The following is a 14,763-nucleotide window of genomic DNA, read 5'->3' on the forward strand; positions in this document are numbered from 1 at the left end:
TGACCAAATTTTCTCCCCCCGTTGACCGATTCTCCCCCCCCCCCCCCCCCCCCCCCGTTGACCGATTTTTTTTTTTCCCCCCCCGTTGACCGATTTTTTTTTTTCCCCCCCCGTTGACCGATTTTTTTCCCCCCCGGTTGACCGATTTTTTTCCCCCCCCGGTTGACCGATTTTTGCCCCCCCCGTTGACCAGATTTTTGCCCCCCCGTTGACCAGATTTTTGCCCCCCGTTGACCAATTTTTGCCCCCCGTTGACCAAATTTTTGCCCCCCGTTGACCAAATTTTTGCCCCCCGTTGACCAAATTTTTGCCCCCCGTTGACCAAATTTTTGCCCCCCGTTGACCAAATTTTTGCCCCCCCGTTGACCAAATTTTTGCCCCCCCCGTTGACCAAATTTTTGCCCCCCCGTTGACCAAATTTTTGCCCCCCCGTTGACCAAATTTTTGCCCCCCCCGTTGACCAAATTTTTGCCCCCGTTGACCAAATTTTTGCCCCCGTTGACCAAATTTTTGCCCCCCCGTTGACCAAATTTTTGCCCCCCCGTTGACCAAATTTTTGCCCCCCCCGTTGACCACAATTTTTGCCCCCCCGTTGACCAAATTTTTGCCCCCCCCGTTGACCAAATTTTTGCCCCCCGTTGACCAAATTTTTGCCCCCCCCGTTGACCAAATTTTTGCCCCCCGTTGACCAGATTTTTGCCCCCCGTTGACCAAATTTTTGCCCCCCGTTGACCAGATTTTTGCCCCCCGTTGACCAGATTTTTGCCCCCCCGTTGACCAGATTTTTGCCCCCGTTGACCAGATTTTGCCCCCCGTTGACCAGATTTTTGCCCCCGTTGACCAGATTTTTGCCCCCCGTTGACCAGATTTTTGCCCCCCGTTGACCAGATTTTTGCCCCCCGTTGACCAGATTTTTGCCCCCCGTTGACCAGATTTTTGCCCCCCCGTTGACCAGATTTTTGCCCCCCGTTGACCAGATTTTTGCCCCCCGTTGACCAGATTTTTGCCCCCCGTTGACCAGATTTTTGCCCCCCGTTGACCAGATTTTGCCCCCCGTTGACCAGATTTTTGCCCCCCGTTGACCAGATTTTTGCCCCCCGTTGACCAAATTTTTGCCCCCCCGTTGACCAAATTTTTGCCCCCCCGTTGACCAAATTTTTGCCCCCCCGTTGACCAAATTTTTGCCCCCCCCGTTGACCAAATTTTTGCCCCCCCGTTGACCAGATTTTTGCCCCCCCCTTGACCAAATTTTGCCCCCCCGTTGGACCAAATTTTTGCCCCCCGTTGACCAGATTTTTGCCCCCCGTTGACCAGATTTTTGCCCCCCGTTGACCAGATTTTTGCCCCCGTTGACCAGATTTTTGCCCCCCGTTGACCAGATTTTTGCCCCCCGTTGACCAGATTTTTGCCCCCCGTTGACCAGATTTTTGCCCCCCGTTGACCAGATTTTTGCCCCCCGTTGACCAGATTTTTGCCCCCCGTTGACCAGATTTTTGCCCCCCGTTGACCAGATTTTTGCCCCCCGTTGACCAGATTTTTGCCCCCCGTTGACCAGATTTTTGCCCCCCGTTGACCAGATTTTGCCCCCCGTTGACCAGATTTTTGCCCCCCGTTGACCAGATTTTTGCCCCCCGTTGACCAGATTTTTGCCCCCCGTTGACCAGATTTTTGCCCCCCGTTGACCAGATTTTTGCCCCCCGTTGACCAGATTTTTGCCCCCCGTTGACCAGATTTTTGCCCCCCGTTGACCAGATTTTTGCCCCCCGTTGACCAGATTTTTGCCCCCGTTGACCAGATTTTTGCCCCCCGTTGACCAGATTTTTGCCCCCCGTTGACCAGATTTTTGCCCCCCGTTGACCAGATTTTTGCCCCCCGTTGACCAGATTTTTGCCCCCCGTTGACCAGATTTTTGCCCCCCGTTGACCAGATTTTTGCCCCCCGTTGACCAGATTTTTGCCCCCCGTTGACCAGATTTTTGCCCCCCGTTGACCAGATTTTTGCCCCCCGTTGACCAGATTTTTGCCCCCCGTTGACCAGATTTTTGCCCCCCGTTGACCAGATTTTTGCCCCCCGTTGACCAGATTTTTGCCCCCCGTTGACCAGATTTTTGCCCCCGTTGACCAGATTTTTGCCCCCCGTTGACCAGATTTTTGCCCCCCGTTGACCAGATTTTTGCCCCCCGTTGACCAAATTTTTGCCCCCCGTTGACCAGATTTTTGCCCCCCGTTGACCAGATTTTTGCCCCCCGTTGACCAGATTTTTGCCCCCCGTTGACCAGATTTTTGCCCCCCGTTGACCAGATTTTTGCCCCCCGTTGACCAGATTTTTGCCCCCCGTTGACCAGATTTTTGCCCCCCGTTGACCAGATTTTTGCCCCCCGTTGACCAGATTTTTGCCCCCCGTTGACCAGATATTTGCCCCCCGTTGACCAGATTTTTGCCCCCCGTTGACCAGATTTTTGCCCCCGTTGACCAGATTTTTGCCCCCCGTTGACCAGATTTTTGCCCCCCGTTGACCAGATTTTTGCCCCCCGTTGACCAGATTTTTGCCCCCCGTTGACCAGATTTTTGCCCCCCGTTGACCAGATTTTTGCCCCCGTTGACCAGATTTTTGCCCCCCGTTGACCAGATTTTTGCCCCCCGTTGACCAGATTTTTGCCCCCCGTTGACCAGATTTTTGCCCCCCGTTGACCAGATTTTTTGCCCCCCGTTGACCAGATTTTTGCCCCCCGTTGACCAGATTTTTGCCCCCCGTTGACCAGATTTTTGCCCCCCGTTGACCAGATTTTTGCCCCCCGTTGACCAGATTTTTGCCCCCCGTTGACCAGATTTTTGCCCCCCGTTGACCAGATTTTTGCCCCCCCGTTGACCAGATTTTTGCCCCCCGTTGACCAGATTTTTGCCCCCCGTTGACCAGATTTTTGCCCCCCGTTGACCAGATTTTTGCCCCCGTTGACCAGATTTTTGCCCCCCGTTGACCAGATTTTTGCCCCCCGTTGACCAGATTTTTGCCCCCCGTTGACCAGATTTTTGCCCCCCGTTGACCAGATTTTTGCCCCCCGTTGACCAGATTTTTGCCCCCCGTTGACCAGATTTTTGCCCCCCGTTGACCAGATTTTTGCCCCCCGTTGACCAGATTTTTGCCCCCCGTTGACCAGATTTTTGCCCCCGTTGACCAGATTTTTGCCCCCCGTTGACCAGATTTTTGCCCCCCGTTGACCAGATTTTTGCCCCCCGTTGACCAGATTTTTGCCCCCCGTTGACCAGATTTTTGCCCCCCGTTGACCAGATTTTTGCCCCCCGTTGACCAGATTTTTGCCCCCGTTGACCAGATTTTTGCCCCCCGTTGACCAGATTTTTGCCCCCCGTTGACCAGATTTTTGCCCCCCGTTGACCAGATTTTTGCCCCCCGTTGACCAGATTTTCGCCCCCCAAGTTGACAAATCCCCCCCCAACCCCATTTTTTTTTTAAATCCCCCCCCCAGAGGTGGTGGCGGACGACACGCCGGCGGTTCACGCCGTCCTCCGCGCCGACACCAAACGCCTCCGCTTGTTGGAGGAGGAAAAACGTCTCCAGGCGATGCTGGAGGGCGGCGACGACGCGGCCGCTGAGCGCTTGGAAAAGGTTAACAAACCCACTCGAATAATCGTAATGAAGTGCATCGCGGGGGGGGGGGGGGGCGATTTCTAATGAATTAATTTAATTTTTTGGTGCCCTCGGGAGGTTTACGAGGAACTGCGGGCCATCGGAGCGGCCGCCGCCGAGGCCAAGGCGAGGCGGATCCTGGCTGGGCTCGGTTTTAATCCTGAAATGCAAAACAGGGCGACTAGAAAATTCTCCGGGGGTTGGAGGATGAGGGTGTCGCTGGCGAGGTGAGTGGTGAATTGGGGGGGTGTTTTTTTTTTTTTTTTTTGGGTGGGGGGGGGGGCGCCGTTGTGGTGACGTCGGGGGTGTCGCCTCAGGGCGTTGTTCATGGAACCGACGTTGTTGATGTTGGATGAACCCACCAACCACCTGGATCTCAACGCTGTCATCTGGCTCAATAAGTGAGGAGGAGGAGGGAGGGGCGTGAAGGGGGCGGGGCCAGGGGGGTGTTTAGGGATTGGGGGGGGTGTCAATAGGGGTGGGGATAAGGTGGGTGGGGTGCTGGAGGGGTTGGGGGGGGGGGATTAGCGGGTGTGGGCCTTGGGGAGGGGGGAATGGGTGGTGGATGGACGCGTGGCTCTGAGGGTGTCCCCAAAGTGGGGGTGTCCCCAATCTGAGCTGACCCCAAGGCACAAAGGTGTCCCAAAGTGGGGGTGTCCCCAAAGTGGGGGTGTCCCCAAGGGCTTGTCCCCAATCCAAGCTGACCCCAAGACACAAAAGTGTCCCCAAAGTGGGGTGTCCCCAATCCAAGCTGACCCCAAGACACAAAAGTGTCCCCAAAGTGGGGGTGTCCCCAATCTGAGCTGACCCCAAGACACAAAAGTGTCCCCAAAGTGGGGGTGTCCCCAAGGGCTTGTCCCCAATCTGAGCTGACCCCAAGGCACAAAAGTGTCCCCAAAGTGGGGGTGTCCCCAAAGTGGGGGTGTCCCCAATCTGAGCTGACCCCAAGACACCGATGTGTCCCCAAAGTACGGGTGTCCCGAGGGTGTTTGTCCCCAAGGCATGAGAGTGTCCCCAAAGTGGGGGTGTCCCCGAGGGTGTTTGTCCCCAAGGCATGAGAGTGTCCCCAAAGTGGGGGTGTCCCCAGTCTGAGCTGACCCCAAGACACAAGTGTCCCTAAAGTGGGGGTGTCCCTAAAGTGGGGGTGTCCCCAAGACACGAAAGTGTCCCCAAAGTGCGGGTGTCCCCAGTCTTAGCTGTCCCAAGGCATGAGTGTCCCCAAAGTGGGGTGTCCCTGAGAGCATTTGTCCCCAATCCAAGCTGACCCCAAGGCACAAAAGTGTCCCCAAAGTGGGGGTGTCCCCAAAGTGGGGGTGTCCCCGAGGGTGTTTGTCCCCAGTCTCAGGTGTCCCCAAAGTGGGGGTGTCCCCAGTCTCAGCTGTCCCCAAGACACAAAAGTGTCCCCAAAGTCGGGGTGTCCCCAGTCTCAGCTGTCCCCAAGGCATGAGAGTGTCCCCAAAGTCGGGGTGTTTGTCCCCAGTCTGAGCTGTCCCAAGGCAGAAGGGCGTCCCCAAAGTGGGGGTGTCCCCGAGGGCGTTTGTCCCCAGTCTGAGCTGTCCCCAAGGCACGAGAGTGTCCCCAAAATGGGGGGCGTCCCCAAAGTGGGGGTGTCCCCGAGGGTGTTTGTCCCCAGTCTGAGCTGTCCCCAAGGCAGAAGGGCGTCCCCAAAGTGGGGGTGTCCCCGAGGGTGTTTGTCCCCAATCTGAGCTGTCCCCAAGGCACGGGGGCGTCCCCAAAATGGGGGTGTCCCCGAGGGCGTTTGTCCCCAATCTGAACTGTCCCCAAAGCACAAAAATGTCCCCGAAGTGGGCATGTCCCCAAGGGCAATTGTCCCTAATCTGATCTGTCCTTAAGGCATGAAAGTGTCCCCAAAGTGGGGGTGTCCCCAAAGTGGGGGTGTCCCTGAGGGTGTTTGTCCCCAAGGCACAAAAGTGTCCCCAAAGTGGGGGTGTCCCCAAAGTTGGTGGCGGTCCCCGAGAGCATTTATCCCCAGTCTGAGCTGTCCCCAAAGCACAAAAATGCCCCCAAAGTGAGATTGCCATAAAAGGGGGGGGGGGGCTCGTCCCCACGCTGGGGCTTGTCCCCCCAGCCGGGGTGTCCCCTCAGTGTCCCCCCCCCCACGATGTCCCTGTCCCCCAGTTACCTGCAGACGTGGAAGAAGACGCTGCTGGTGGTGTCGCACGACCAGGGCTTCCTCGACGACGTCTGCACCGACATCATCCACCTCGACTCCCAGCGCCTCTTCTACTACCGGGGCAACTACAGTGCGTGGGGGGGGGGGTTGGGGGTGTTAACGAGGGAGGGGCCGGGGTAATTAGGGGCCGTTAATTACCCCTGGCCGTGCCCCTGGCAGTGACCTTTAAGAAGATGTACCAGCAGAAGCAGAAGGAGCTGCTCAAGCAGTTCGAGAAGCAGGAGAAGAAGCTCCGCGACCTCAAGGCTGGGGGGAAATCCACCAAGCAGGCGGTGAGCGAGGGGAGATCCCTTTGGGATCCGTTCCCTTTGGGATCCGTTCCCTTTGGGATCGATTCACCCGGGATCCGTTCCCTCTGGGATCCGTTCCCTCTGGGATCCGTTCCCTCTGGGATCGATTCACCCGGGATCCGTTCCCTTTGGGATCCGTTCCCTTTGGGATCCGTTCCCTTTGGGATCCGTTCCTTTGGGATCCATTTTCCCAGGATCCGTTCCCTTTGGGATCCGTTCCCTTTGGGATTGATTCACCTGGGATCCGTTCCCTTTGGGATCCATTTTCCCAGGATCCGTTCCCTTTGGGATCCGTTCCCTTTGGGATCGATTCACCCGGGATCCGTTCCCTTTGGGATCCATTTTCCCAGGATCCGTTCCCTTTGGGATCCGTTCCCTTTGGGATCCATTTTCCCAGGATCCGTTCCCTTTGGGATCCGTTCCCTTTGGGATTGATTCACCTGGGATCCGTTCCCTTTGGGATCCGTTCCCTTTGGGATCCGTTCCCTTTGGGATCCGTTCCCTTTGGGATTGATTCACCTGGGATCCGTTCCCTTTGGGATCCATTTTCCCAGGATCCGTTCCCTTTGGGATCCTTCTCCCAGGATCCGTTCCTTTGGGATCCGTTCCCTTTGGGATCGATTCACCCGGGATCCATTCCCTTTGGGATCCGTTCCCTTTGGGATCGATTCACCCGGGATCCATTCCCTTTGGGGTCTGTTCCTTTGGGATCCATTCTCTCTGGGATCTGCTCCCTCGGGATCTGCTCCCTCGGGATCTGCTCCCTCGGGATCTGCTCCCTCGGGATCTGCTCCTTTGGGATCCCTTTGCTGTTGGTTCGATTCCCTTTGGGATCCATTCCCTCTGGGGTCTAATTCATTTGGGATCCATTCCCTTGGGATTTGCTCCTTCAGGATCTGCTCCTTTGGGATCCCTTTCCTGTTGGTTCGATTCCCTTTGGGATCCATTCCCTCTGGGGTCTATTCATTTGGGATCCATTCCCTTTGGGATTTGCTCCCTCAGGATCTGCTCCTTTGGGATCCCTTTCCTGTTGGTTCCCCTCCCTTTGGGATCTATTCCCTTTGGGATCTGTTCCTTTGGGATTCATTCTCCCGAGATCCATTCCCTTTGGGATCCATTCCCTTTAGGATTCGTTCCCTTTGGGATCCATTCTCCCGGGATCCGCTCCCTTTGGGGTCTGTTCCTTTGGGATCCATTCCCTCAGGATCTGGTCCCTCGGGATCTGCTCCTTTGGGATCCCTTTCCCGTGGGATCCATTCCCTGGGATCCCCCCCTCCCGTTTTTTGATCCATTCCCTTTGGGATTCCTTCCCCTCGGGATCCTCTCCCTTGGGATCCGTTCCCTTGGGGTCCACCCTTTGGGATCCCCTCTTTTGGGATCCGTTCCTGTGGGTTCCCTCTCCCTTGGGATCCACTCCTGTGGGATCTAATCCTTTGGGATCCGCTGCCTCGGGATCTCATCCCTTCAGGATCCACTCCCTCGGGATCCCATTTTTTGGGGGATCCCCTCCCTTGGGCTCCGCTCCCCCCTCCCACACCCCCCAGAACCGCTTCCCACCCTGTCTTGGTTCCTCTGCATGTCCCCCCCACCCGCCCAGTTCCCCAGTTTGGGGATCCCCATCCCTCCCCGTCTCCCTCCTGCTTCCTGGGATCCACTTCGGGGATCCAGAGGGATCTGGGGGCCGGATTGATGCCTGGGGAGGGGAGCGGGGGGGTAGTTACCGGGGGCTGTTACCCCCCAGTTGGATCTCAGCACACAGCCCCAGCTCCCTAGACAGAAAAGGGGGGGGGGGTTCAGTGGATCCCCGAGTGGATCCCCGAGCGGATTCCCCAACCCTCCTCATCCTCAGGAGAAGCAGACGAAGGAAGCTCTGACGCGGAAGCAGCAGAAGTGCCGACGACGGACGGCGGCCGAGGAGGCGGCCGAGGCCCCGGAGCTGCTCAAACGGCCCCGGGAATACACCGTCCGCTTCACCTTCCCCAACCCGCCCCCCCTCAGCCCCCCCATCCTCGGCCTCCACGGTACCGGGGAATTTGGGGGGACTGGGGGGGGGCATTAAGAGTGGTTGGGGGGGCATTGAGGGGGTATTTGAGGGGCTGGGGGGTGTTATGGGGTGCTTGGGGAGGGATGTGGGGTGCTGAGGGGGGGGCTTGGGGGGACTCTGGGGGTTTATGGGGGGTTGTAGGGTGCTGGGGGGCCCTTGAGGGGACTCTGGGGGTTTATGGGGGGGTTTTGGGAGGCTGGGGGGGCACTAAGAGTGGTTGGGGGGGCATTGAGGGGCTGGGGGTGTTATGGGGTGCTTGGGGGGGGGGGGGGATGTGGGGTGCTGAGGGGGGGCTTGGGGGGACTCTGGGGGTTTATAGGGGGGGTTTTGGGAGGCTGGGGGGGCGCTAAGAGTGGTTGGGGGGGCATTGAGGGGGTATTTGAGGGGCTGGGGGGTGTTATGGGGTGCTTGGGGGGGGGATGTGGGGCACTGTGGGGGGAATTGGGGGGATTCTGGGGGATTCTGGGGGGATGTAGGGTGCTGGGGGGGCCATTGAGGGGATTTGAGGGGCTGGGGGGGGCATTAAGAGTGGTTGGGGGGCATTGAGGGGGTATTTGGGGGGATGGGGGGTGTTATGGGGTGCTGAGGGGGGGCTTGGGGGACTCTGGGGGTTTATGGGGGGATTTGGGGGGCTGGGGGGGCACTAAGAGTGGTTGGGGGGGCATTGAGGGGGTATTTGGGGGGCTAGGGGTTGTTACGGGGTGCTTGGGGGGGGGCTTGGGGGGACTCTGGGGGTTTATGGGGGGATTTGGGGGGCTGGGGGGCACTAAGAGTGGTTGGGGGGGCATTGAGGGGGTATTTGGGGGGCTGGGGTTGTTACGGGGTGCTTGGGGGGGGATGTGGGGCACTGGGGGGGGATTGGGGGGACTCTGGGGGGCTGGGGGGGGCCCTTGAGGGGATTTGGGAGACTGGGGGGCTGTTAGGGGTGGTTGGGGGGGCCCTTGAGGGGATTTGGGGGGCTGGGGGGGCATTAAGAGTCGTTGGGGGGTATTTGGGGGCTGGGGGTTTTTAAGGGGTGCTGGGGGGGGGATGTGGGGGCACTGGGGGGGCTGGGGGGGGGCGTTGCAGGGATTTGGGGTGTTAAGGAGTAATTTGAGGACACGGGGCACCACGGGGGGGGTTATGGAGGTCTGGTGGGGGCTGAGGTGGGTCCAGGGGCTATTAGGGGGCACCAGGGGACCATTTGGGGGGTGTCTGGGGCCCCCCAACCTCAAACACCCCCCCCCCCCCCCCCCCCAAAAAAAACCCCCCAGGCGTCGACTTCGGCTACGAGGGGCAGGAGCTGCTTTTCCGCAACCTCGACTTCGGCATCGACATGGAGTCACGGGGTGAGACCCCACCTAAACCCCCGGGGGGGGGCCCTAAAATAATATGGGGGGGCCCTCAGGAGCCGCTATGATAACATGGGGTGCTGAGGGTCCCCCCCTTTTTTTTTTTTTCCCCCCCCCCCCACCGACCCAGTTTGCATCGTGGGCCCCAACGGCGTGGGGAAGAGCACGCTGCTGCAGCTGCTCACCGGGCAGCTGACGCCGGTACGGACCCCCCCACCCCGAAAAAAAGGGGGCGAACCCCCAAAATGGGGAGGTGGGGGGGCGTTTGTCGAGGGTTTGGGGGGTTTGGGGGGGTTTTGGGGAGCCCCTGGAGGGGTGGGAGGGTTGTTGGGGGACGGGGGGGGGTGACAATTACACGTCCCTGTGAGGAGGGGGGGGGGGGGGTGGTGTCTCGTGGGATTTGGGGTGTCCCGGGGGGGGTGGGGTGTTCCCAGGGGGGTTTGGGGAACCCTCAAGAATTTGGGGAACTCCCAGGAATTTGGGGTGTCAAAAAAACGGGGGAAAAAACAACAAAAAAAATAATTAAAAAAAACCCCAAAACGTCTCGTGCAGACGCGGGGGCAGATGCGCAGGAACCACCGGCTGGTGAGTGGGGGGCGGGGCTTGTGCAAGGGGTGTGGCCTCACGTGGCTGAGGGGTGGGGACTTGGGAAAGGGGTGGAGCCTCGGGGGGTTGGGGGTGGAGCATTGGGATGGGGAGGGGCTATGGAGAAGGGGGTGTGGCCACGCGGGAGGGGGGGTGTGTCCTCCCGTGTTGGGGTGTGAGGTTAATCCCCCGCATCTCCCCATTGGCTGGGGCCGGTGGGCGTGTCCTGAGCCCCCCACCCCCCGGGGTTTTGGGGGTTTTTGGGGGTTTTTGGGTTTTTTTTTTGTTTGGTTTTTTTTTGTGTTTTTTTGGGTTTTTTGTGGTTTTTTTGTTTGTTTGGGTTTTTTTTTGGGTTTTTTTGGGTTTTTTGGTTTTATTTTTGGGGGGGGTTTTGGGGGATTTTGTGGGGTTTTTTGGTTTTTCTTGTTTTTTGGTGTTGTTTTTGGGTTTTTCTTTTGGTTTGGTTTTTTTGGGGAGGGGGTTGGGCCTTTTTTGGGCCTTTTTTGGGCCTTTTTTTGGGCCTTTTTTTTGGGCCTTTTTTGGGCCTTTTTGGGGCCTTTTTTGGGCCTTTTTGGGGCCTTTTTGGGGCCTTTTTGGGGCCTTTTTGGGGCCTTTTTGGGGCCTTTTGGGGCCTTTTTGGGCCTTTTTGGGGCCTTTTTGGGGCCTTTTTGGGGCCTTTTTTGGGCCTTTTTGGGGCCTTTTTGGGGCCTTTTTTGGGCCTTTTTTTGGGGCCTTTTTTGGGCCTTTTTGTTTTGGGGTTTTTTTCAGGTCTTTTGGTTTTTTTGGGGGGATTTTTGGGGGTTTTTTGGTCTATTGTTAGTTTTGGTGTTATTGTTTGTTTATTAAGGATTTGTGGGGTTTTTTGTTGTTTTTTTGTCTTTTTTTGTCTTTTTTTGTCTTTTTTTGTCTTTTTTTGTCTTTTTTTGTCTTTTTTTGTCTTTTTTTGTCTTTTTTTGTCTTTTTTTGTCTTTTTTTGTCTTTTTTTGTCCTTTTTTTGTCCTTTTTTGTCCTTTTTTGTCCTTTTTTGTCCTTTTTTGTCCTTTTTGTCCTTTTTTGTCTTTTTTTGTCTTTTTTTGTCTTTTTTGTCTTTTTTGTCTTTTTTTGTCCTTTTTTTGTCCTTTTTTTTGTCCTTTTTTGTCCTTTTTTGTCCTTTTTGTCCTTTTTTGTCCTTTTTTGTCCTTTTTTGTCCCGTTTTGTCCTTTTTTGTCCCGTTTTGTCCCGTCTTTTTTTGTCTTTTTGGTTTTTTTTTGTTTTGGGGTTTTTTGTTTGGGGGGGGGGGTGGGGGATTGTTTGTGTTTTTTTTTTTTTGTTTTTTGTTGGTTTTTTCCCCTCAAATAACGTTCCCGCCTCGCTTTGGGGCAGAAAATCGGCTTTTTCAACCAGCAGGCGGCGGAGCAGCTGCGCCTGGAGGAGACGGCGGCCGAGTACCTGCAGCGCGGGTTCAACCTCCCCCACCAGGACGCCCGCAAGTGCCTGGGCCGCTTCGGCCTCGAGGGACACGCCCACACGCTGCAGATCGCCAAGCTCTCGGGTGCGGGGCGGGGCTAGCGCCGGGGGGGCGGGGCTAGGGCCGGGGGGGCGGGGCTAGGGCCGGGGGGGCGGGGCTAGGGCCGGGGGGGCGGGGCTAGCGCCGGGGGGGCGGGGCTAGCGGCTGGGGAGGCGGGGCTGGCGACTGGGCATGGAGCTAGGGCTGGGGGAGGCGGGGCTGGCGGCTGGGGGGCGTGGCTAGGGACGGAGAGGCGTGGCTAGGGGCTGGGGAGGCGGGGCTGGCAACGGCATGGAGCTAGGGATGGGGGAGGCGGGGCTGGTGGCTGGGGAGGCGGGGCTAGGGGCTGGGGAGGCGGGGCTAGGGGCTGGGGAGGCGGGGCTGGCGGCTGGGGGGTGTGGCTAGGGACGGGGAGGCGTGGCTAGGGGCTGGGGAGCCGGGGCTGGCGACTGGGCATGGAGCTAGGGATGGGGGAGGCGGGGCTGGTGGCTGGGGAGGCGGGGCTAGGGGCTGGGGAGGCAGGGCTGGGGGCTGGGGAGGCGGGGCTGGGGGCTGGGGAGGCGGGGCTGGTGACTGGGCATGGAGCTAGGGATGGGGGAGGCGGGGCTGGCGGCTGGGGGGCGTGGCTAGGGACGGAGAGGCGTGGCTAGGGGCTGGGGAGGCGGGGCTGGCGACGGCATGGAGCTAGGGATGGAGGAGGCGGGGCTGGTGGCTGGGGAGGCGGGGCTAGGGGCTGGGGAGGCGGGGCTAGGGGCTGGGGAGGCGGGGCTGGCGGCTGGGGGGTGTGGCTAGGGACGGGGAGGCGTGGCTAGGGGCTGGGGAGGCAGGGCTGGCGACTGGGCATGGAGCTAGGGCTGGGGGAGGCGGGGCTGGTGGCTGGGGAGGCGGGGCTAGGGGCTGGGGAGGCGGGGCTGGGGGCTGGGGAGGCGGGGCTAGCGCCGGGGGTGGGGCTAGGGGCTGGGGAGGCGGGGCTAGTGCCGGGAGGCGGGGCTGGTGACTGGGCATGGGGCTAGCGACTGGGGAGGCGGGGCTAGGGGCTGGGGGGGCGGGGCTAGCGACTGGGGGTGTGGTTAGGTGCAAGGGTGGGCGGGGTTTGGGATAGTTGGCATGGGGAAGGGTTGGAGGCGGAGCCTTGGAGGGGAGGGGTGTGGTCTTGGCGGGTGTGGCCTCAGATGGGGGTGTAATCTTTGTGGGTGGGGCTTGGGGAAGGGGTGGAGCCAGCCGCTGTGGGCGGGGCCTCACAGGGTATAGGGGGCACAGCCTGTCCGGGGGGGGTGGAGCCTCCTGCTATGGGGCGGAGCTTTACCACAATTCTACGAAGGGCTGGGGCGTGGCTTGTCTGTGTGGGCGGGGCCAAGAGGCAGAACCCTGATGGGCTGAGGGTTATCGGCGGGGCGCTGGGGGAGGGGTGTGTGGGCGGAGCCGCACATGGGTGGGCGTGTCTCCCCGAGCTAAGCCCCGCCCCTTCCCCGCAGGCGGGCAGAAGGCCCGGGTGGTTTTTGCCGAACTGGCCTGTCGGGAGCCCGACGTCCTCATCCTGGTGAGAGGGTGTGGCATGGGGGTGTGGGGCGTGGCCAATCCCGGAAGGGGTGTGGCCAATCCTAGAGATGGGCGTGGCCTCCTCACTCCCCCAGGACGAACCAACCAACAACCTGGACATCGAATCCATCGACGCTTTGGCCGACGCCATCAACGATTACCGGGGAGGTGAGGAAAAGGCGGGGCCGAGCGTGGGGCGGGGCAGAGGGCGGGGCGTTTTCGTGACGTCACGGTGGTTTTTCCCGCCCCCCTGATGACGTCACAGCCGTCATCGTGGTGAGCCACGACGCCCGCCTGATCACGGAGACGGGCTGTCAGCTGTGGGTGGTGGAGGAGCGGGGCCTCAGCCAGATCGACGGCGACTTCGACGATTACAAACGGGAGGTGCTGGAGGCCCTGGGGGAGGTGGTGATCAACCGCCCCCGCGAGTGAGGGCGGGGCGGGGCGGGGTCATCTGTGCCCCTCCCACCCCGGAAATAAACCGGAATGGTGCAGCCGCCGTGCCTGGAAAGCGCTTTGATTTGGGGGAAGGAGGGAAATGGCGGCGGTAGGGTTCAGGGTGAACGCGGGCGGTGGGTTTCGGGGTGAATGTTTAGCAGGAGGTTGTGGAAGGAATGTTGTTAGTAGGGTTCAGAGTGAACGCTTAGTAGGGGTCTGGGTGAACGTTCTTGGTTTCAGAGTGAACACTCAGTAGGTTTCAGAGTGAACGCTATTATTTGAGAGTGAACACTCAGTAGGTTCCAGAGTGAACGCTATTATTTGAGAGTGAACACTATTATTAGGTTCCAGAGTGAACACTCGGTAGGCTCCAGAGTGAACGCTATTATTTGAGAGTGAACACTATTATTAGGTTCCAGAGTGAACACTCAGTAGGTTCCAGAGTGAACGCTATTATTTGAGAGTGAACACTCAGTAGATTCTAGAGTGAACACTATCAGCAGGTTCCAGAATGAACACAATTAGTAGGTTCCAGAGTGAACACTCAGTAGGTTCCAGAGTGAACGCTATTATTTGAGAGTGAACACTTAGTAGGCTCCAGAGTGAACACTCAGTAGGCTCCAGAATTAACTCTCAGTAGGCTCCAGAGTGAACACCCAGTAGGTTCCAGAGTGAACACTATTATTTGAGAGTGAACACTATTATTAGGTTCCAGAGTGAACACTCAGTGGGTTCCAGAGTGAAAACTCAGTAGGTTCCAGAGTGAACACCCAGTAGGTTCCAGAGTGAACGCTATTATTTGAGAGTGAACACTTAGTAGGCTCCAGAGTGAACACTATTATTTAAGAGTGAACACCCAGTAGGCTCCAGAGTGAACACTCAATAGGCTCCAGAATTAACTCTCAGTAGGTTCCAGAGTGAACACTATTATTTGAGAGTGAACACTATTATTAGGTTCCAGAGTGAACACTCGGTGGGTTCCAGAGTGAACGCCCTCAGTAGGCTCCAGAGTGAACACCCAGTAGGCTCCAGCGCACACCCCCTCAGTAGGCTCCAGAGTGAACGCCTCCCTCCCCCGACACCACTCCATATTTCTTTTTTTTTTTTTTTCCACCAGTTTATTATTAATGTACAAAATATACAAAAGGGGGGAGGGGCGGGCGCGGGGCCCCTCCCCCACCCAAGTTTTCACAGAAAACAAGTGTCCGGCG

General features: G+C 58.3%; 3 protein-coding genes across 3 annotated transcripts in view; 2 read left to right on the plus strand and 1 right to left on the minus strand.

Annotated features, from left to right (window-relative positions):
- ABCF1 (ATP binding cassette subfamily F member 1) overlaps positions 1-13,605 on the plus strand; it is a 16,958-nt gene extending 3,353 nt beyond the window's left edge. The window contains exons 11-23 of the mRNA XM_074930437.1: positions 3,487-3,624; positions 3,724-3,872; positions 3,963-4,046; positions 5,785-5,909; positions 5,999-6,111; positions 7,979-8,150; positions 9,427-9,501; positions 9,635-9,705; positions 10,057-10,089; positions 11,452-11,620; positions 13,051-13,115; positions 13,210-13,282; positions 13,380-13,605. Coding sequence (XP_074786538.1) covers positions 3,487-3,624; positions 3,724-3,872; positions 3,963-4,046; positions 5,785-5,909; positions 5,999-6,111; positions 7,979-8,150; positions 9,427-9,501; positions 9,635-9,705; positions 10,057-10,089; positions 11,452-11,620; positions 13,051-13,115; positions 13,210-13,282; positions 13,380-13,546 — 1,434 coding nt within the window. The 3' untranslated portion in view covers positions 13,547-13,605. The remainder of the gene's footprint in view (positions 1-3,486; positions 3,625-3,723; positions 3,873-3,962; positions 4,047-5,784; positions 5,910-5,998; positions 6,112-7,978; positions 8,151-9,426; positions 9,502-9,634; positions 9,706-10,056; positions 10,090-11,451; positions 11,621-13,050; positions 13,116-13,209; positions 13,283-13,379) is intronic.
- Positions 1-14,763, minus strand: part of LOC141972579 (uncharacterized) — a 710,276-nt gene that overhangs the window by 470,695 nt on the left and 224,818 nt on the right. The window lies entirely within an intron of this gene.
- LOC141972595 (uncharacterized) overlaps positions 1-14,763 on the plus strand; it is a 366,186-nt gene that overhangs the window by 132,579 nt on the left and 218,844 nt on the right. The window lies entirely within an intron of this gene.

This window comes from Athene noctua, chromosome 34 (assembly GCF_965140245.1).
Source record: "Athene noctua chromosome 34, bAthNoc1.hap1.1, whole genome shotgun sequence".
Taxonomy (NCBI): Eukaryota; Metazoa; Chordata; class Aves; order Strigiformes; family Strigidae; genus Athene; species Athene noctua.